Source organism: Hyla sarda, chromosome 1, assembly GCF_029499605.1.
Source record: "Hyla sarda isolate aHylSar1 chromosome 1, aHylSar1.hap1, whole genome shotgun sequence".
NCBI classification, from domain to species: domain Eukaryota; kingdom Metazoa; phylum Chordata; class Amphibia; order Anura; family Hylidae; genus Hyla; species Hyla sarda.
In genome coordinates, this window is record NC_079189.1 from 226146161 (window position 1) to 226169959 (window position 23799).

The 23799-nt window shown below is 40.7% G+C and overlaps 1 protein-coding gene across 3 annotated transcripts in view; it reads right to left on the reverse strand.

The window, feature by feature from the left end:
- Window positions 1-19924: 19924 nt before the first annotated feature.
- Window positions 19925-23799, reverse strand: part of LOC130365564 (inactive tyrosine-protein kinase PRAG1-like) — a 92192-nt gene continuing 88317 nt past the window's right edge. For all 3 annotated transcript variants that reach the window (XM_056568877.1, XM_056568875.1, XM_056568876.1), the window contains one exon: window positions 19925-22521. In XM_056568877.1, the coding sequence (XP_056424852.1) occupies window positions 21499-22521 (1023 nt within the window). In that variant the 3' untranslated portion in view covers window positions 19925-21498. The remainder of the gene's footprint in view (window positions 22522-23799) is intronic.

Here is a 23799-nt window from a genome sequence, read left to right on the forward strand (position 1 = left end):
CGAGGCCATTTGGAAATGTTTGCATTATGCTGATAATGTGGCATGTCCCCCAAAACTGATCCCGCGAATGACTGCCTGTATAAAATTAGGCCGGTCATAAATCACTTTGGGGCCAAATTCTGGGAGGCCTTTGTCCCTGATAGGGAGGTCGCTATTGATGAGTCTCTCATAAGCTTTAAGGAGAGACTCAGCTTCCGGCAATACAACCCAACCAAGAGAGCGCGGTATGGCTTGAAGATGTATAAACTATGTGAGAGTACCTCAGGGTACACTTGCAAGTTTATAGTGTATGAGGGACAAGATTCCTGTATTGCACCCCCAGAATGTCCCCCCACTCTGGGTGTTAGCGGGAAAATCATTTGAGGCCTTTTGCACCCATTGCTAGATAAAGGTTACCACCTTTACATGGATAACTTTTACACTAGCCAGATCCACGCTCACTTGTGGGACAGTCCGGAAGAATCAAAGAGGCCTTCCTTCCTATCCCCTCCAAATTCCTATCCCCCGGGGTGAGTCCCGTACCCTTACCCATGAAAACCTGTTGCTGGTCAGGTATAAGGACAAGAGGAATGTCCTTATGCTCACCACAATTCATGGGAACTGCAGCACCCCTGTCCCTGTGCGAGGTACCGGGGTCCGGTCCTCAAGCCCAATTGTATTCTAGACTACAATTCGGTATATGGGGGGGGGGGGGGGGGAAGTTGATCTTTCTGATCAAGTCCTCAAGCCATATAATGCCATGCGGAAAACACGGGTATGGTACAAAAAAGTTGCTGTTTACATGGTACAGGTTTCCATGTACAACTCTTTTGTACTGTCCCAGTACACCGGCAACACAGGGACATATCTGCAGTTGCAAGAGGAAGTTCTAAAGGTGACCGCCAAAGAGCAGGTCAGAGCACCTCTGGAACTGTGGGCCCCCGGATCGTCCCCAGCGAACACTTTCCAGGTGAGGTCCCCCACACTGGAAAAAGGGACGATCTCAGAAAAAATGCAGAGTGTGTTGCAAGAGGGGCATTCGGAAGAACACCACCACTCAGTGCAACACTTGCCCCAATCATCCAGACCTCAGTATTAAGGATTGCTTCAGGGAGTATCACACTTCCATGGAGTTCTAAATTTGTAATCCTTTCACCTGATTTAAATTCCCCAGAATTCGACTCCAATGTACCAGTCAGAGTACATTGTCTTCCAAATTTAAAACCAAAACACCCCCCATAAACAAAAAAAAAAAACCTCTTTCCCAATACCCCTGATATCTTTCCCCCCCCCCCCAAAAAAAAAAATGGGTCATGGGACACAGAGTCAACAGCATTGGGGGTTTGCAGTTGCCTCAAATGCGCAGTGCGGGGTGCGCATTTGAGGTAACAGAATAGGGACGGCCACACACATCACATTCCCAGAATGATTATTCAGAGCATGGGGTTTGGGGTATTTCCATAATCAGGGGAAAAAGCTGGAGGGGTGTAATTTCCAAAATGGTGTCACATGTGGGGGGTTTCTGCTGTTGTGGCACCATGGGAGGTTTGTAAATGCACATGGCCTCCAACTACAATTTCAGCAAAATTCTCTCTCCAAATGTTCAATGGCGCTCCTTCTGTTCTGAGACCTGTAGTGCGCCAGCAGAGCACTTAATGTCCACATATGGGGCGTTTTATTAATTTGGAGAAATTGGTCTTCAAATTTTGGGGTCCATCTTCTATTACCCCTTGTGAAAAAGAAAAAATTGGGGTAACACCATCATTTTAGTGTTATAAATCTAATTTAAAATTTTCACGTCCAACTTCAACGCAAAGTTGTCAAACACCTGTGAGGTGTTAAGGCTCACTATACCCCTTGTTACGTTCCTTGAGGAGTGTAGTTTCCCAAATATTATGCCATGTGGGATTTTTTTTCTGTTATGGCACCCTGGGGACTTACTAAATGCAACATGCCCCCCAAAAACCATTTCTGAAAAATTCTCTTTCAAAAAGCCAAATTTTGCTCCTTCTCTTCTGAGCATTGTAGTGCGCTAGCAGAGCACTTAACGTCCACATATGGGGCGTTTTCTTAATCGGAAGAAATTGGGATTAAAATTTTGAGGTCCATTTTCTACTATTACCCCTTGTGAAAATGAAAAATTTGGAGCAAAACCATCATTTTAGTGTTAAAAATCAAATTTTCCATTTTCAATACCAACTTCAACGCAAAGTCGTCAAACACCTGTGGGGTGTTTAGGCTCACTATACCCCTTGTTACGTTCCTTGCGGGGTGCAGTTTCCAAAATACTATGCCATGTGTTTTTTTTTTTTGCTGTTCTGGCACCATGGGAACTTCCTTAATTCAACATGGCCCCCAAAAAACCCTAACAGCAAAATTTGTCTTCAAAAATCCCACAGTTGCTCTTTTCCTCTTGAGCCATTTTGTGAGCACAAAGAGCACTTTATGTAAACATATAAGGTATTTCCATACAAGAGAGAAATTGGGCTACAAATTTTGGGGGGCTTTTTCTCCTTATATCAGTTTTAAAAATGAAAACAAATTGGGCTAAAAGAACGTTAGTGTAAAAAGTGCAGATTTTGATTTTTCTCCTCTACTTTGCTGCTATTCTTGTGAAACACCTAAAGGGTTAACAAACTTTCTGAATGTCATTTTGAATACTTTGAGGGGTGTAGTTTTTATAATGGGGTCATTTATGGGATATTTCAAACAGAAAAGTCCCTCAAATCTACTTCAAACATAACTGTTCCCTGAAAAATTCAGATTTTAAAATTTGCGTGAAAATTTAGAAAATTGCTGCTATACTTTGAAGCCCTTTAATGTCTTCAAAAAGTAAAAAGATGTCAACTTTATTATGTCAACATAAAATAGACATAATGGCCGGCATTTATCATTGTAGGTGTAAGTGAAGCATTTTTCTACACCTTTTTTTTGTGTGCTGGTATAGGAGCACCAAATTTGTTAAATGGTCACAGAGCATTTGATACATTTTTTGCAGGTCACATTTTCCAAAATTTCACTCTTCATTAACACCAAAAAGCTAAGCTATGTCTGGGCTGGTGTAGTTTTAGAGACTTTTCAATGGCTTTGCACATTTTAATCCACTGATTTTGGCAATACACATGATATGGAAGGGTTTTATGAACTGCGCCTTTTCACAAAAAGTGAAATGTGTAAACCAAAAGGCGCAAAAAGGCGCAAATAAACTCTGCTTACGCCTTTTTTGCGCCTTTTGTAGACAAAAAAAACTGTCTAAAGACAATGATAAATGTCAGCTATGGTATTTGTGAATCAATATTTAATTTATTTGGAATATACATTTTCCTTACAATCAGAGAGTTTCAAAGTTAGAAAAATGCTAAATTTTCATGAAATTTTAGGATTTTCCACCAAGAAAGGATGCAAGTAACAACGGAAGTTTACCACAATGTTAAAGTAAAATATGTCACGAAAAAACAATCCCATAATCAGAATGAAAGGTAAAAGCATCCCAAAGTTATTAATATATAAAGTGACAGTGGTCAGATTTGCAAAAAAGGGCTGCGTCCTAAGGGTCTATTCACACATACAGTATTCTGCGCAGATTTAATGGGCAGGATTTCAAGTAATTCAGTATACATTGAAATCTGCAGCAGAAAATCCTGCGCATCAAATCTGTGAAGAATACTGTATGTGTGAATAGACCCTTAAAGCATACCTGTCAGATCCAACCAAATTTTTTTTTTAAATATATCACTCAGTACCTAATCCTGACCATGTACATCTAATTTTTATGTGTCTAGCACCATTATTTTTTTTTATAACACTTTTAATTTTCTTCATTAGTCTGAATTCCTCTCAAAGGGAGGGGGCGTGGCTCACTGTGCAGGTCTCCGCCCTCTCCCTCAGTATGCTGTCTGCTCACATCTCCCCTAGCAGTAGCAAAACTACAACTCCCAGCTTGTCCTCACTGACAGTAGTGGGACACAAGCTGACAGTGGGAGGATTTTTCCTCCAGCTGTGAGCCCTGCACTCACAGCTGTCAATCAAGGAAGTGTGTCCACGACATAGGTGATGACGCATGGACACAACAGGACTAGTATGTGTCCAAGCAGGCAGGGGGGTAGTTGTTTGACTGGCTTTTTAGTATGAAATACTGAAAATTTTCGAAAGAAAGCAATTGCAAAACTCATTGGTTATGCATGCTTTACAATATATCAAAAGTTTTGTATCTGACAGTGCCCATTTAAGGTGAAAATGAGCTGCGTCCTTAATGGGTTAAAATTGATGATAATTTTTTTACAATTGGTATTAATTTAGCAAAATAAAATATGTAAAATAATTGCTTATGTAAGTTTACTTTTGTGAAGAAAAAAAACTCACAGCATGAAGATCTAATTGTGACAGTATACCCTTAAAAAGTACCTTTTTAGTAAACAGTCTTCATACTTCAATCTATGACTCATATGTCAGATATCCTGTCCAGCATTGCTTAGCTTATGAATCATATGCAGACATTTGTCACCTGTGCACTGAACCCAGCTTATTATACAGAATGTCCCTTACATTTTGGAAGTGCATCATTTCCAATATAGAAAACGTCTAGTTTTTTTTTTTCATTTGCAGACTTATTTATGGCTTTAGGCACATTTCACTAGGCCTGTAATTTTCATCATAGGTATACCTTAACTATGAGAGACCAAATATACAAAGAAAGGAGGAATGGCACTCACCGCTTACTGTAATTTCTTATCTTTTATTCTTCATAAAGTGCAGGTGCTTTAAAAAGGCATTTCACCCAGCCGGGTGTGGACGCCAGTGCGCGTGCTACAGGTAACAATTGTTTCGCTCTGGCTTGAGCTTCAACAGACCTTCCAAGGAAGGAAGGTCTGTTGAAGCTCAAGCCAGAGCGAAACAATTGTTACCTGTAGCACGCGCACTGGCGTCCACACCCGGCTGGGTGAAATGCCTTTTTAAAGCACCTGCACTTTATGAAGAATAAAAGATAAGAAATTACAGTAAGCGGTGAGTGCCATTCCTCCTTTCTTTGTATATTTGGATTCTGGATATTCTTCGTTTTCATAAGGAATTGAGCACCACTAACTGTTATGGGACTGACCTGGTTCACATAGGAGTCACGGGAAGCTTGGCAGTGCCGGCCAGCTTTTTCTAATCTAAGTTGTTAACTATGAGAGACATAATGAGAAAAAAAAGTCCATAAAATCATATTGTCTGGTTTTTAAAGAATGTATTTGCAAATTATGGTGGAAAATAAGTATTTGGTAACCTACAAACAAGCAAGATTTCTGGCTCTCACAGACCTGTAACTTCTTCTTTAAAGGGGTACTCCAGTGAAAATCTTTTTTCTTTTAAATCAACTGGCTCCAGATTTGTAAATTACTGCTATAAAAAAATCTTAATCCTTCCTGCACAATGCTCTCTGCTGACGTTATAATAATAATAATAATAAGTCTTTATTTATTTATTGTTGTCCTTAGTGGGATTTGAACCCAAGGCCCCAGCGCTGCAAGGCAGCAGTGCTAACCACTAAGCCACCATGCTGCCCTTAGCATACATCTGCTATGCATGGTTGTTAAAATGGACAGAGATGTCAGCAGAGAGCACTGTGCTCGTGATGTCATCAGTGTTCCAAAAAGAAAGGAATTTCCTCTGTAGCATTCAGCAGCTAATAAGTACTGGAAGGATTAAGATTTTTTAATAGAAGTAATTTACAAATATGTTTAACGTTCTGGCACCAGTTGATTTAAAAGAAAAAGGTTTTCACCGGAGTACCCCTTTAAGAGTCTTCTCTGTCCTCCACTCGTTACCTGTATTAATGGCACGTTTCAACTTGTTATCAGTATAAAAGACACCTGTCCACAACCTCAAACAGTCACACTCTAAACTCCACTATGGCCAAGACCAAAGAGCTGTCACAGGACACCAGAAACAAAATTGTAGACCTGCACCAGGCTGGGAAGACTGAATCTGCAATAGGCATGTAGCTTGGTGTGAGGAAATCAACTGTGGGAGCAATTATTAGAAAACGAAAGACATACAAGACCACTGATAATCTCCCTCGATCTGGGACTCCATGCAAGATCTCATCCTGTGGTGTCAAAATGATCGCAAGAAAGGTGAGCAAAAATCCCAGAACCACATGTGGTGTCCCGGTACCATATTGTATACGTTACCTTTATAGAGGTCCCCATAGTCAGAGTCCCCAGGACGTCGGGGTCCCTCTTCTATAGTTAGCCCCTTGTCACTCCTCAGTTAGTCAATGACTGTATGGAAGTTCTTATCAATATAAGTATATAAATATGTATATATGTAATTGCCTACCTGTTCAAGCGTAGCAGGACCTGCGTGTCACGTGAGTAGGTTAGAACTCTATGGTTTTGCTACAGGACCTTTGGAGGTTCCCGTGACATGTTCACCCACAATGCACTGTAACGGCGAGTGACAGTTGTTATGGACCAATCCAAAACGGCCAGCCCCTGCCCATATAAGGGACCTGCGCCATCTTGATCCCTCTCTTGGGTTGCTGACTCTGGAAGAGGTAGGACCTCCGCAGCTTACAAGACAATTTACTAGGCCAAAGCCTTGCGGCCTAGGCCTCTAACCTAGCGGATAGACTAAGCAATTCCAAGCTACTCACTGCAAGATCACTGGACCTAAAATGCACCCTTAAATCCAGCAGATCTCTGCTTTACAATCCTTAAGAAGCCAAATTGAGCTTATCTGATCCCAACCAACTGTCAATCGCTGCTCAGCTCTATGCATAGAGACTCTGTTATCTGGACTGTTACTATTGCTGCATGTACAGAAATTCTTCAGTAAAAGTTCCTGCAAGTTTTCAGTTAACAGTGGTTCTGGACAATCCTTTATTTCTGCATCACCTATTGCTCTTAGGAAGGGTGGTAATAGGCCTATCAAGAATACAGAATTTAACCCTCACCCTGGCATCACGAGTGACAAGGGTTAACAGCGCCCTTAACTATCCTGAACAGCAACACCCTAACTACCCTACTCCCCACAAGGCTTTATCCCAATTCCGCCACCACACACACGGGGGGACCTAGTGAATGATCTGCAGAGAGCTGGGACCAAAGTAACAAAGGCTACCATTAGTAACACACTACGCTGCCAGGGACTCAAATCATGCAATGAAAGACGTGTTTCCCTGCTTAAGCAAGTACATGTCTGGGCCCGTCTGAAGTTTGCTAGAGAACATTTGGATGATTAAGAAGAAAATTGGGAAAATGTCATATGGTCAGATGAAACCAAAGTAGAACTTCTTGGTAAAAACTCAACTTGTCGTGTTTGGAGGAGAAAGAATGCTGAGTTGCATCCAAAGAACACCATACCTATTGTGAAGCATGGGGGGCGGGGGTGGGATGCATCATGCTTTGGGGCTGTTTTCCTGCCAAGGTACCAGGACGACTGATCTGTGTAAAGGAAAGAATGAATGGGGCCTTGTATCGTGAGGGCATTGGGCAAGGGCATTGAAGATGAAACGTTGCTGCATCTTTCAGCATGATAATGATCCCAAACACACTGCTCAGGCAACAAAGGAGTGGCTTTGTAAGAAGCATTTCAAGATCCTGGAGTGGCCTAGCCAGTCTCCAGATCCCAACCCCATAGAAAACCTATGGAGGGAGTTGAAAGTCCGTGTTGCCCAGCAACAGCCCCAAAACATCACTGCTCTAGAGGAGATCTGCATGAAGGAATGGGCCAAAATACCAGCAACAGTGTGTGAAAACCTTGTGAAGGCTTACAGAAAATGTTTGACCACTGTCATTGCCAACAAAGGGTGTATAACAAAGTATTGAGATGAACTTTTGTTATTGACCAAATACTTATTTTCCACCATAAATCGCAAATACGGTAAATTCTTAAAAAACCAGACAATGTGATTTTATGGATTTTTTTTCTCATTATGTCTCTCATAGTTGAGGTATACCTATGATGAAAATTACAGGCCTCTCTTATCTTTTTAAGTGGGAGAACTTGCACAATTGGTGGCTGACAATACTTTTTTGCCCCACTGTATGTATGCTCAGGGATGTTAGTCTGTACAGAATTTCACTTTTTAGTGCTGCAAAGCTGTGCTCCATAGTTGCTTTTCTGCTATAAAAGGTGGTCATAGCTGGATATAGCTTCCCTTACTCTCTCCATAGTTATTTTAGCATTTTTACTGCAATGTAATGAGCTACATATAGCTCAATAAATCTCAATAGAGCTTACATAATACCATTGCTTAATGTATTACTGGCCGAGGTGGGACATGGCTGTGGATAGCGATAAGCATAGCACAGTGTGACGTGTCAGGCCCCAGAATGCAAAAAAAAAAAGGACGGGAGACCAATATCTGTGCATCGAGTAAAGGTTTGTTATTTTCTTTTTTCAGCCGGGGCAGAATGGAAAAAAATATATATATATAATTGGATAACTCCTTTAACTTTTAATAATTCCTATTATTTTGCAATGTAATATTTATAGGCTGTAAAACATTTGAGGGCCTTTTCTATGAATGTATTGAAGGGAATAAAAGGGTTAGGAACAGGAGCAAGCCAATGTTGTTGATTCAAAAAGGGGATAAAAACAACAAGAAAAAACATTTAACCCCTTAAGGACCACGGGCGTACGGGTACGCCATGACGTCCTATTACCTAAGGACCAAGGTCGTACCTGTACGCCAGTGGGAATTCCGGTACCCACTCGCCAGGCGGGGACTGAAATCATTCAGCAGGCACCCCGTGCAAACCCCTGGGGGGGTATTGAGACCCATGTCAGCCGCAAATCGCTGATCAATTTAGATTGGCGACTTGCAGCGATTCCTGGCCAATCGGGTCCCCGGTGACCCGGAAAAAAAGGGTGATAGGTGCCATCCGACATGCAGAAGGAGTGAGGTGGCACTGGTGTCACCTCATGATTGTCCTCCTAGACTCCTGCTTTGGGGGTGTCCCTAACGGCACTCGCTCTGTCCCTATTCCGGAGGGAGAGAGCAGGTGCCGGAGTGTGTACCTTGAGTAGGGGCCCCCGGAGCAGAGACCGCGGCAGTGGCAGGAGGATCCGACAGAGCAGCAGCAGGAGGTAAGGATGGCCTCCTGCTGTTGCTCAGCAACAACTCCCAGCATGCACAAAAGGGCATGCTGGGAGTTGTTGTTATACAACAGCAGAAGACACTACTAAAACTCCCAGCATACCCTTTGGTAGTTTGTGCATGCTGGGGGTTGTAGTTATGCAACAGCTGGAGGCACATTTTTTCTATGAAAAAGTGTGCCCCCAGCAATTGCATAACTACAACCCCCAGCATGCACAAACTACCAAAGGGCATGCTGGGAGTTGCAGTAGTGTGCCTCCAGCTGTTGCATAACTAGAAGTCCCAGCATGCCCTTTGGCTGTAAGTGCATGCTGAGAGTTGTAGTTTTTCAACAGCTGAAGGTATACTGGTTGCGAAACACTGAGTTTGTTACATCGCTTTTTCTCCTTTTATCCCTTATGAAAAGGTAAAGTTGGGGTCTACACCAGCATGTAAGTAATAACCAAAAAAGAGGGGCACAATATACTGACCTATTGATTAACCATGTCTCTGGTACACAGAGAAATACAAATAATATCCAAAAGAATTATACAGAGACATAAAATAGTGCAAAAGTATATGTAGTCTTTATTATTGGTGACTGTATTTAAAAACAGAATTTTAAAAGGAACGACAGCGGACAGACTACTAAGGCGTCTGGATGAGGGACTAAGACAAAAATGGGCCACAATACATTAATTTCTAGGAATTTCAGGAATTTCTAATATGAAGGCCCCTCAAATCTGAACTAATCCCTGAAAAATTCTAATTTTAAACATTTTGTGCAAAAAATGCTCTGGTCCTTAAGACGAAAATGGGCTTGGTCCTTAAGGGTTAAGCTACACAAACAAAAAGGCAGTGAAGAAGCATTTAACAGCTATATGGAAAATAATATGTAAAAAAAAAAAAAACAGATAAAAGCACCAAAGCTGGAGACTGGGAGACCCATTACCAAAGAAAGCAATATTAACCCCAAAATGTTCTTGAATTATATAAATAATACATAGACTGATGAGGAAGAAGCAAAATTAAACACATTTTTCTACAGTGTGGTTACAGGAAAATGAAATGCCAGGTAAAATATAGCCAGATAAGGTAAGCTCCCCAGTACATGTCAGACAAACCTGATCAGCTTTTATGAGGAGGTGAGCTCAAGACTGGACACAGGGGAATCGCTGGATGTCGTATATCTGGAATTTCTAAAGCATTTGATACGGTGCCACATAAAAGGTTGGTGCATAAAATGAGAAGGCTTGGACTGGGAGAGAATGTGTGTAAGTGGGTAAGTAACTGGCTCAGTGATAGGAAACAGAAGGTGGTTATTAATGGTACTTATTCTGATTGGGTGACTGTTACATAAGGGGTACCCCAGGGGTCAGTTTTGGATCCTATTCTTTTTAACATGTTAATGACCTTGTCGAGGGATTATATAGTAAAGTGTTAATCTTTGCAGAGGATACTAAACTGTATAAACACAATAAAGGACAGTGCACGGTTACAAATGGATTTGGATAGGTTGGTGGTTTGGGCTGGGAAGTGGCAGATAAGGTTCAACACTGATAAATGTAAGGTAGGCCGCAAGCTTAAGGCAAGGACCTCCAAGGTAATATTTTCTGAAATAATACCTGTACCACGAGCCACACCAGAGAGGCACCAGAAGATTAGGGAGGTAAACAAGTGGCTCAGAAGCTGGTGTAGGAAGGAGGGGTTTGAGTTCATGGAGACCTGGGCCGACTTCGCTGTCGGATACCGGCTCTACCGTAGAGACGGGCTGCACCTCAATGGGGAGGGTGCAGCTGTGCTTGGGGAGGAGATGGCTAGAAGGGTGGAGGAGTGTTTAAACTAGGGACTGGGGGGGAGGGAACCTACAACATAGAGGGGGAAGATCGTGTAGATAGAGATGGGGACTTAATAATGTACCTGGGGGTGGAGCAGAGGGAGGGGTTAGAATAGTTAATAGGGATAGGCGTCATAGGAAAAAAAAACATACACAATCGAATTGCATGTTGACTAATGCTAGAAGTCTGGCCAATAAAACTGACAAACTGGAGTTGAAAATTTCTGAGGAGGATTATGACATAGTGGGTATAACAGAGACTTGGTTGGATGATAGCTGTGACTGGGCGGTCCACATACAGGGTTATAGTCTATTCAGGAAGGATCGGACAAAATGGAAAGAGGGAGGAGTTTGTCTTTATGTAAAGTCTGAAGGCCGCACTGCGGGAGGATATTTGGGAGGGAAACGATAATGTGGAGTCATTAGGGGTAGAAATCTATGGAGAGAAGAATAAAAAAAATCTGATAGTGGTTTGCTATAAGCCACCAAACATAATGGAAGAGGCAGAAGATCAATTACTGAGCCAAATAAACAAGGCAGCAAATCAGAATGATGTGATAATAATGGGGGACTTTTACTATCCTGATATAAAATGGGAGACTGAGTCCTGTGAATCTCATAAAGGAGACCGGTTTCTGACTATAGCTAAAGACAATTATCTGTCCCAAATGGTTCAGGGCCCGACCAGAGGGGGCGCCCTACTAGACTTAATATTAACCAACAGACCTGACAGAGTAACTAATGTACAAGTAGAAGGACACCTAGGAAATAGTGATCATGATATAGTACATTATAACTTGTTCTTCAATAAGGGAATCTCTCGAGGTGGTACGAAATCAATGAGCTTTAGGAAGACAAAGTTTGATCAACTCAGAGAAGCCCTTAACAATAAAAAATGGGATAATGTCCTCAAAAACATGAATACTGACACTAAATGGGAGACTTTAAAAAATATCTTAAATTCTCACTGTAAGATATGGGAATAAAAGGGTCAGAAATAAAAGAAAACCAATATGGATGAATAAAAATGTTAAGGGGGTAATAAATGACAAAAATCATTTAAACTACTAAAACAGGACGGCAGTGAAGAAGCATTAAAAAGCTATAGAGAAAAAATTTAAATATGTAAAAAACAGATAAAAGCCGCAAAAATAGAGACAGAAAGACTCATTGCCAAAGAGAGTAAAATTAACCCCAAAATGTTCTTTAACTATATAAATAGCAAAAAGGTCAAAATTGAAAGTATAGGCCCTTTAAAAAATGATGAAAAGAAATTATAAACGGGGATTAGGAAAAAGCAAATATATTAAACAAATTCTTCTCCACTGTATTCACCCAGGAAAATGAAATGCCAGGTGAAATACAGCGAGATAAGGTAAACTCCCCTGTACAGGTCACCTGTCTAACCCAGGAAGAAGTACAGTGCCGCCTACAAAAATCAAAATAGACAAATCACCAGGTCCAGATTGCATTCACCCCCGTGTTCTAAAGGAATTAAGTAATGTAATAGACACACCTCGATGTTTAATATTCAGGGACTCTATAGTGACAGAGAAGACTGGTGCATGGCAAATGTGGTGCCAATATTTAAAAGGGGCCAAAAGGTGACCTCGGTAATTATAGACCTGTTAGTTTAATCTCCGTTGTATGTAAATTTTCCGAGGGTTTTCTAAGGGATGCTATTTTGGAGTATCTTGATAAAAATAAATGTATGACCCCATATCAGCATGGCTTTATGATGGATCAGTCCTGTAAAACTAACTTGATCAGCTTTTATGAGGAGGTGAGCTCCAGACTGGACCAGGGGCAATCGCTGGATGTTGTTTATCTGGATTTTTCCAAAGCATTTGATACAGTGCCACATAAAAGGTTGGTGCATAAAATGAGAAGGATTGGGCTGGGGGAGAATGAGTGTAAGTGGGTAAGTAACTGGCTCAGGGATAGGAAACAGAGGGTGGTTATTAAAGGGTACCTCTCATCAAAAAAACTTTTGATATATTATAGATTAATGTATGCAGAATAACTTTACAATTGCATGTTATTAAAAAATATGCTTCTTTCTATTTAATTTTCCACTTTGAAGAAATGACCACTAGGGGTCTCCCTACCAGTCCTGGAAGCAAGCATTTCAGACTCATGCTGGAGTCCTAAACACTACGAGCTGCCAGTCTGCTTTGTTCACAAAGGAGAACACTCAGAGCTGCCAGCCTGCTTTGTTCACAGCCAGTGTTTAGGACTCCAGCATGAGTCAGAAATGCTTGCTGACGGGACTGATCTGGAAAAATACAATAGAAAGAAGCATGTTTTTCATTAACATGCTATTGGAAAGTTATTCAACATTCATTCATCTAAAATATATCAAAAGTTTATTTGATGAGAGGTACCCTTTAATGGTACTTATTCTGATTTGGTGACTTTTACTAGTGGAGTACCACAGGGCTCTGTCTTGGGTCCTGTAATATTTAATTTATTCATTAATGACCTTGTAGAGGGGTAGAATAGTAAAGTAGCAATCTTTGCAGATGATACTAAACTCTGTAAAGCGGTAAACACAATAGAGGACAGTGCACTGTTACAAATGGATCTGGATAGGTTGGAGGTTTGGGCTGGGAAGTGGCAGATGAGGTAAACACTGATAAATGTAAGGTTATGCACATGGGGAAGAAAAATCCGGGCTGGGATTATGTGTTAAATGGGAGAAGACTTGGGACGACTGACGTGGAAAAGGACTTGGGAGTCTTAGTTAATAGTAAATTTAGCTGTAGTGACCAGTGTCAGGCAGCTGCTGCCAAGGCAAATAAAATCATGGGGTGCATCAATAGGGGCATAGATGCCCACGACAAGGAAATAATTCTACCACTGTACAAATCACTAGTCAGACCACACAGAATACTGTGTACAGTACTGGGCACAAGTGTACAAGAAAGATATAGTGGAGCTGGAGAGGGTTCAAAGATGGGCAACCAGGGTAATAGGAGGACTACAGTACCCAGAAAGATTATCAGAATTGGGGTTATTTAGTTTAGGAAAAAGAAGGCTTAGGGGAGACCTAATAACTATGTATAAATATATCAGGGGACAGTACAGAGATCTCTCCCATGATCTATTCATACCCAGGACTGTATCTATAACAAGGGGGCATCCTCTGCATCTAGAGGAAAGAAGGTTTCTGCACTAGTACAGACAGGGGTTCTTTACTGTAAGAGCAGTGAGACTATGGAACTCTCTGCCAGAAGAAATAGTCATGGTGAACTCATGCCTGGATGTATTTCTGGAGAATAACAACATTGAAGGGTATAGTCACTAGATTCGGGAGGAGTATCATTGATCCAGAGATTTAGGGCCCTACTACAAGGCTCGAGCCATGCTAGATATAAGCGCTCATTTACAAAACTTGATAAGCTTTATAGAGAAACAGACTGAACTGGATGTCTTTTTTCTGCCTCAAAAATGATGTTACTATGTTACGAAGCTGGTTCATAGTGAAATACTAAGAGACCTCATCTAAAGTTTCAGTCTTCAGCCACTGCTGCGTTCTCTTGAGCTAAGCTTAGGTATGATCAAATCATAGTTAATCAAAAAAGGTTTTTCATAGACATTCCAATGTGCTGAACATTAGATGTAAACCATATACAGTACATATATACCTATATAAAGTAGACTCCCCTTTTTTGTTCCCTGTATCACTTGCATTTTGCTTATTGCTTTTACTGTTAATAATTGATTTAACATGTCAGAACTTCCCTATAGCTCAGCACAGAACCACCTAGTACACACTATTTGCTTTTTGCTGTGATTCACCTAGGAATTTGTGTAGGAGTGTCTTAGGGAAGGGAGACGTCGAAAGGTTAAAATATGTGTCCTGTGGAAACATAAAGACAGTATACAGCACAATGATCGAACACTTCAGAAAATGCATAAGTAGTTAGATCTCATCTTTCTACATGTCAATGACTTTGCACATTACAATGAACTGGAAGGAAATGTATTCAGCTGTAACTATAGGGCTATTACACCCACGGGAAGCTCATTTCCAGAACTTTCTATCTCTGCATCCTGCTGTGTTATTCACAGGCCATATTTCCCACAGGACGTGGATGAATAATTTGTCACAAGACAGAATTCCTCATTAGCTTATTAACACTAATAAGATGAAACTTAGAGACTTCGATAGAAAGCTATTCAACCCAATGACATCACTACTCCTGTACAATGCATTTGGAAAGTTTCTAGACCCTTTCACTTTTTTTCACATTTTGTTATGTTGTAGCCTTGTGTTAAAAAAAGAAAAAAAGAAAAAAAAAAGTCCCATCGTTCTGCACTTAACCCCTTAAGGACATGCACTGTAAATGTGTGGCACTGCATAGAGTCATTTTGTGCACAGCGCCGTACATTTAGGGTACGGCTGTGACACGAGCGGAGGAGCTGTGCTCACTTCATTCATGGCAGGTCCCGGCAGTTTTCAGTAGCCGCAGACCCGCAGGTAATAGCAGACATCGTGCTGATGTCTGCCATTAACCCCTCAGATGCCGTGATCAATACAGATCAGGGCATCTGCCGCAGTGCGGCACCTAAAATGGTTGATCTGATCGCCCACGGCATTGCCGTCCGTCTCCCAAAGTCTCCCTGGGTCTTCTGCACTGATCTGCCTTCTGGCAGACCATAATACTGATCAGTGTTATACCCTATTCTTAGCACTGGACAGTATTAGCAATCTAATGATTGCTATAAATAGTCCCCTACGGAGATTTAAAAAGTGTAAAATAAAATGTAAAATAAAGTGAAAAAAAATGAGAAAAAGACCCTCCCCAGTAAAGTTTTAAATCACCCCTTTTACGCATATTAATACATAAAAAAAAAGCATAAAAAAACTAACAAACATATTTGGTATCATCACTTGCGTAAATATCTGAACTATAAAAATATAATGTTAATGATCCCCTACGGTGAACGACGAAATCATTTGTCACATCAAACTGCAATTTTTTTTTTTTTTTTTTTTTTTTATAAAAAAACTATGAAAAAGTCCCATACGCAAACTTGGTACAGTACTAAAACAAACTACAAATCATGGAGCAAAAAAATGAGCCCTCACACATCCCTGAATATGGAAAAATAAAAGTTAGAGGTGGCCAAAATAGGGCTGATTTTGTAAAAAATGTTTGAGATTTTTTAAAAGCAGTACAATAATAGAAATGTATGTAACCATGGATATCATTTTTATCGTTTTGACCCATAGAATAAAGAAAACATGTAATTTTTACTGTAAAGTGTACAGCGTGAAAACAAATCCCCCCCCCCCCCCCCCCCCCAAATTGGCTAATTTATATTTTTGGGGTATACCATACATTTCAGGGTAAAATGAGAGGTGTCATTACAAAATACAACTGGTCACGCAAAAAACAAGCCCTCATAGGGGTCTGTGAATCGAAATATAAAAAAGAGTTATGGATATTAGAAGGCGATGAGGAAAAAAACAAAAACGCAAACATAAAATTGGCTGTGTCCTTAAGGTCAAAATGGGCTGTGTCCTTAAGGGGTTAAAGGGGTACTCAAGTGGAAAACTATTTAATTTTAAAAATCACCTGGTGCCAGAATGTAAACAGATTTGCAGATTACTTCTTTTCAAAAATCTTAATCCTTCCAGTACTTATCAACTGCTTTATGCTCCACAGGAAGTTGTTAATTTCATTCTGAGGAACTGTCCAGAGCAGGATAGGTTTGCTATGGGGATTTGCTCCTGCTCTGGACAATTCCTAACATGGACAGATGTGTCAGCAGAGAGCACTGTGGTCAGACAGAAAATAAATTCAAAAAGAACTTCCTCTGTAGTATACAGCAGCCAGGGATGGTACCCCTTTAACCACTTAAGGACCAGGGGTTTTTCCGTTTTTGCATTTTCGTTTTTTGCTCCTTACCTTTAAAAAATCATAACTCTTTAAATTTTGCACCTAAAAATCCATATGATGGCTTATTTTTTGCGCCACCAATTCTATTTTGTAATGACATCAGTCATTTTACCCAAAAATCTACAGCGAAATGGGAAAAAAAAAATCATTGTGGGACAAAATTGAAAAAAGCGCCATTTTGTAAATTTTGGGTGCTTCCGTTTCTACACAGTACATTATTTGGTAAAAATGACACCTTCTCTTTATTCTGTAGGTCCATACAGTTAAAATGATACCCTACTTAGGCTGGGTTCACACTACGTTTTCTCCCATACGGGAGCGCATACGGCAGGGGAGAGCTAAAACCTCGCGCTCCCGTATGCCTTCGTATGCGCTCCCGTATGTCATTCATTTCAATGAGCCGGCCGGAGTGAAACGTTCGGTCCGGTCGGCTCATTTTTGCGCCGTATGCGCTTTTACAACCAGACCTAAAACTGTGGTCAACCACGGTTTGAGGTCCGGTTGTAAAAGCGCATACGGCGCAAAAATGAGCCGACCGGACCGAACGTTTCACTCCGGCCCGCTCATTGAAATGAATGACATACGGGAGCGCATACGAAGGCATACGGGAGCGCAAGGTTTTAGCTCCCCCCTGCCGTATGCGCTCCCGTATGGGAGAAAACGTAGTGTGAACCCACCCTTATATAGGTTTGATTTTGTCGTACTTCTGAAAAAAATCATAACTACATACAGGAAAATTTATACATTTTAAATTGTCATCTTCTGACCCCTATAACTTTTAATTTTTCTGCATATGGGGCAGTATGAGGTCTCATTTTTTGTGCAGTGATCTGAAGTTTTTTGTGTTTTTAAATGGAAAAAGGGGGGTGATTCAAACTTTTATTAGGGAAGGGGTTAAATTATCTTTATTCACTTTTTTTTTTTTTTGCAGTGTTAGCCCCCTATGGGAGCTATAACACTGCACACACTGATCTTTCACATTGATCAATGGTTTCTCATAAGAAACCAGTGATCAATGATTGTGCTTGACTGCTCATGCCTGGATCTCAGGCACTGAGCAGTCATTTGGCGATCGGACACCAGGAGGCAAGGTAGGAGACCCTCCTCGTGTCCTGCAGCTGTTCGGGATGCCGCAATTACGCCGCAGCGATCCCAAACAGCTCCCTGAGCTAACCGGCATGGTTTTACTTTCACTTTAGACGCAGCGTTCAACTTTGAACGCCGCATCTAACGGTTTAATAGCCAGCCGCACTGCGATCAGTGCCATGCGCTATTAGCCACGGGTCCCGGCCGTTGTTAGACAACGGCCGGGCCCGACCCGCTATGATGCAGGGCCACGCCGTGGCCCCGCGTTATAGATAGGGAGCGGGCTCATGACGTAACGTTACATCATTGGTCCTTAACAGGTTAATACCCCATCATGAAAATGTGGAAACAGAATTTTACACTTTTTTGCAAATTAATTAAAAAATAGAAAAGCTAAGATTTCAAACCTTTTGCTATGACACCTGAAATTTAGCTTGGGGGGCTTCCCACTTCTCTTCATAATCTTTGAGATGTTTGATTGAAATCTCCTGTGGTAAATTCAGTTGATTGGACAGGATTTGGAAAGACACAATCCTGTCTATATAAGGTCTCACAGCTGACAATGCACATCAGAGCAAAATCCATGAGGTGGTAAGAACTGTCTATAGAGCTCAGAGACAGGATTGTGTGGAGGCATAGATCTGGATAAGGGTACAAAAAAAAATGTTAATAAATAAATATCTACTGCACAGAAAGTTTCCAAGAGCAAAAGTGACCTTCAGAATTCTTAAATGTAAGAAGTTTGGAGCAACCAGGACTTTTCCAAGACCTTATGGCCCTACCAAACTAAGTAATTGGAGAGAAGACCCTTGGTAGGAGAGAGGACCAAGAACCAATTGGTCATTCTAGTTGACCTCCAAAGATCCTGTAGCACTCCACCAACCTTTACTGTAGCATTCTACCAATCTGAGCTTTATGAGAGATAGGCCAGAAAGAAGAAGCCCCTCCACAGTAAAAGACAAATGTATGCATGTATGCTTTGCTTAAGGTTTTACTTTAATGCTGAATGTTGTAAACTATTCAGGTATGCTTCACTTCTTAACATAAATAAATAAATAAAAAAGTAAAAAAATGTGAATTTTTTTAAAGTTTATTTTCCAGTATTATTCTAAAAATGAACTCATGAACATACAATACATGAAATGTTTCATCTTCAGTATAACAATGTGATAAATGTGATTTGTAAACAGCATTGAAAACACAAAATAAACAATAATAGACTAAAGCAGTTGAAGCTAACAAACCATTGCACTGCAACGTGATTAGACTCCCGCAAAAAACAACACTTTATTGATAATTTTATTAAACAAATGTACATCTATATTACAGAAATGCTGGATTACAGTTGAGTAACCTATACTACTGTCTTGTTATCCAAATAAAAGCTAGAAGTAGCAATCCGGGCTACTTTCGCCTTTGTTTATATACATATTTACGAAGTTCAGTGTGGCACTTGTGACATACAGCAGCCATTTTTAGCTTATGTAGTCGATGTATACAGCCAGTAAAACACGTGTCAAGTATTTAAAGCAGTAGTGAGGATTTACAGCAGCTCAAACCCAAAGCTCCCAAAATAATCTGAAGTTTGATGATTTTGTGACTGTTAATTCTCCTTTACTGATAGAAGCGGAAAAGCATTTAAAGGGGTACTCCGGTGAAAAGCTTTTTTTTTATTTTTTATTTAAATCAACTGGTGCCAGAAAGTTAAACAGATTTGTAAATTACTTCTATTAAAAATCTTAATCCTTCCTGTACTTATTAGCTGCTGAATACTACAGTGGAAATTATTTTCCGTTTGAAACACAGAGCTGGCTGCTGACATCATGAGCACAGTGCTATCTGCTGACATCTCTGTCCATTTTAGGAACTGTCCAGGGTAAAAGGAAATCCCCATAGCAAACATATGCTGTTCTGGACAGTTCCTGGACAGCACTGTGCTCATGATGTCAGCAGACAGCTCTGTTTTTCAAAAAGAAAATAATTTCCGCTGTAGTATTCGGCAGCTAATAAGTACAGAAAGGATTAAGATTTTTTAATAGAAGTAATTTACAAGTCTGTTTAACTTTCTGGCACCAGTTGATTTAAAAAAAAAAATAATTGTATTTCACCGGAGTACCCCTTTAAGCCGGCCATATACTTGGGGGCTTGTCCACATGGGATGGAAGTGCTGCATATTTTCCACAGCAGAAACTTTGCAGTGGCAAATCCGTACAAAATAGTGCAGATTTTGGTGTGGATTTTGGTGCAGATTATGTTAATAGGGGAAAAAACGGAGAAAAGCGCTTTGCATCAGAATCCGCAATTGGGAATTTGTCTCAAATTTGCACTTTCCACAGCATAATCTTCAACATAACATTTTCTAGCCGCTTTCTACTTCCCTATTGATATCAATGAAGAAAATCCATGCCATGGGCCAACTTCCTCAAGAAATCTGTGCAGATCTTTTTCAGCAGGATGTGGCCGAGATTTCTTAAAATATCATCTACTTCACTTCCACTGAAAAAACTGCAGGTATTCCAAGCAGAAAATTTGCATTGTATTTGCTACATGTGGATGTTCCCTGGAGGTTGACTGGTCAACAGCTATTTCTCTATGAAGTTGTTTATTTCAATGCAGAGTGGCAACTACCAGTGGTATATCTCCTCTAGGAACCAAAGTTCAGGCATTTTGTAATCCTTAATGCCAAAAACCTCTTTTTCCCACAAAAGTCAACAGGCCCCAATACCCATGAAACCGTAGATTGATCTGGAGGGAAGTCATCAAATTTACCAATTTTTTCTATCTCAAGTGTATAGTCAGCTTTAAATGATTTTTAGCACAGAGACATAACCCTTCACATATAAATGTGGGAGATTTACATTTACCAACCTGCCTTATAAAATTAACCTTTCTATTCTGATTGTGGCAACTATATTCATGTCATCTATAAATCTCCACAGATTCATGTACTGTGCGAAGTAAAAAGTGCAGACTGAACCATTCTGGAGACCACAGCCTTGTTTTAGTGCACATTCCTATACATACTAATGCTATATTCAAGCACAGTTCAGAGTGCTTTGGGAGGGATTTCCTTTAGAATGATAATAACAATGCCTAGTGTATACCAGGAACCATGTCATGGAAAGTTTAAATAATAAACATTTTACAAAAAGTACAAAAGTTTGGGCAAAAATTCTCTGGAAAGGGGCATTTTTAACTAAATAACTTACAGGAAATCTTACAAAGAACCTATGTTTTAATGCAAAGATTTGGGATTCAATACTGTATGCACAGATCCAAGGTTAACAGACTATTGGGTAAATGTTGTGAAGAAAATGACATCTAGGTGGATTCAAGTCACCACCATGTGCCTCTATGGTAATGGGTTTGTTGCCAAGCCTTATAAAAATATATTTGCATAAAAAAATTCACAGCATTGTTGTAATGTGGTATAATAGTGTTCCCAGTGTGAGTAATGTGATAGACCTTTTCCATTCAATGCAACCCACAACATGTCTTTACTTGAGAATGGACAGGTCCATTGAATGTTTAAGACCAGTTGAAACCATCAACCTCGTGGCTGATTTAAGGTCTTGTAGTGAATTGCTCTACAATGATCTTCAAGACCCAAAAGCCATAACTACTCATGTAATGAGTTTGATAAGTTTCAGTGTTTTATAAAGGTAGCAAGGATCTGCAGATGCCAAATACTGGCAGCATAGCCAGTCCTCTAGAGAAACGTTATGTTCCGGCTCTAAAGCACGCTCTGCAAACTTCATCATGAGAAGGGCTCGCTTCATGTCAATCCAGTTCTGAAGGGCACAGTGTAATGCCTCTTCATGGCTAAAAGGTTGATCTGTTAAGTCTTTTCTTGGACCCCATAAAAGACACTGAAGAATGCGCTTTGCTTCAGAAATACGAATGCGTTTAATGGGATCAGCCTCCAAAAGTAAGTGGGCAAGATGTTGGAGGCCACGAGAATAAACCGATAAGTTCTGGAGTGGGGGCAAGTCTTTATGACTGTACTCATGCTCATGAAGACTTGAACGGGCCTCAAATGGGTTTTGTTGGTGGAGTAATTCATAAATAAGGATCCCTGTCTGGAACTCATCAAATTTTTTATACTGGGAGGCAACCATGATTTCTGGTGCCAGTCTGGTCTTATCCCTTTTTACTTTGCAGTCTTCAGACCCAGGTCTCTGTTTGGCTTTTGAGAAGTTGCTCACAATAAGTCTTGGAACATACTTTCCATCTTTAATCTTATCAGGTGTGGTCTGGAAGTGAACAAGAAGCAGATTTTCCAAACAAAGGTCTCGGTGGATGATGGCATGCTCCTTTAAGTGCTCCAAGCCATTGCAAAGCTGTAATAGAAGTAGGCAGACTTGCCGCTCATAAATTTCTGGCTGAGTATTATGAAACGATGAGGACTCCTTGACAAAGTCTGCAGCTGTACGGTAAGGCACCTCTCGAGTTATAACCACCACACAATCTTCCTCAGAGGATGGGCCAACTGTCTGTGATATCTCATTTGTTGATGTTTCCAAGGGATGTAACAAGCTTGAAGGTACAGAAGCCAAAAAGTGCCCACAATCTTGCTGTATGTTGAAGTGGACCGGTAAAGAAAGGTTGGAGTAAATAGGGGTTTTTGTGTCGACTGTTCTACATAACTGCAAATAGAGAAAAAAAATCACAATAAATAAATGCATAAATCGGTTGGTTATCTTTCAATCTTTCTTACCAGTTAATTTTATATTATGATATGCAGTGTAAGACTGAGCTATACCGGCAATTCATATTTGAGTAAAAGCATAAAGTATTGCAATTTGTAGGTGAAGCCTGCTTAAGGTTACCGAAACTGGGGGTAGTCTCCATGGACAACATCAGTCAATCCTGCCCAACGGATTTAAAAAAAGGGAAGAGCAATTGAGGTAAGGCCCCTTTACATGGGCTGCTTATTGAACAAATGAGCGTTCCTAGTAACCCTCATTCTCTAATTCTCTATCAGCTGATGAACAGCTTGCTGTGTAAGCAAAGGACATGCAGCCGATAATGATGAATTTAATTGCCCGCACAATTGAGCCTTGCGAAGGCTTAGCAGTTTCTCCCTTTTAGTTAGCTCATATGAAGAGCCTTTGGTTTGAAATTTTTCCCTGATGGCCGGAATGGGGAAAAGATTATAGGCCTCAGTGGACATGTGTTCAACAAGTGAATACTGACAAATTCTGATGAATTCTATTGGCTTTAAAGGGGTCCTTCATTGTTCTGGCACATTTGATGGCAACCTTAAGAAGGTTGTTTTCTTCATATAAACTGTGCTGCAGCCTTGGTTGTGATTAGGGATGTCCCAATACCATTTTTATAAGACCGAGTACGATTACCGATACTTTAATTCTAGTACTTGCCGATACCAATTACGAATACTTTTATTTTAAAAGGAATCTGACACCAGGGTGACCTGGTTTCTGTCGCTGCTTACCGTGCTGATATGTGAGTTCTTTGTTGTGTGCAATGGAGGCGGCTGCTGTAGTTTGAGCCAAGATTTCTCTCTTCTCCATTGGACAGAACAGGGAATTTGCTTTGGCGGTGAGACCGATGTCTCCAGAGCGATTGCGTTGATGTTCACATGGTGAGCAGGGGTAGAAACCGGGTCACCTGCACTATCTACCTATAAATTCAAGTTAGTGCAGGTGACTCTGCTGTAAGATTGCCTTTAATAGTAGGTATTATCCCCTGGTAGGTAGTATAGATAGTTGCAGACATTAGCGGCAGCCACCTGTAGACAGCAGCCTCCCCTACAGACATTAGTAGCAGCCCCCCTGTAGACCACAGCCCCACCCCTGTAGACCGAAGCCCCCCTTGTCCCCTTGTAGACAGCAGCCCCCCCCCCCTTGTAGACAGCAGGCCCCCCCTTGTAGACAGCAGGCCCCCTCCTTGTAGACAGCAGG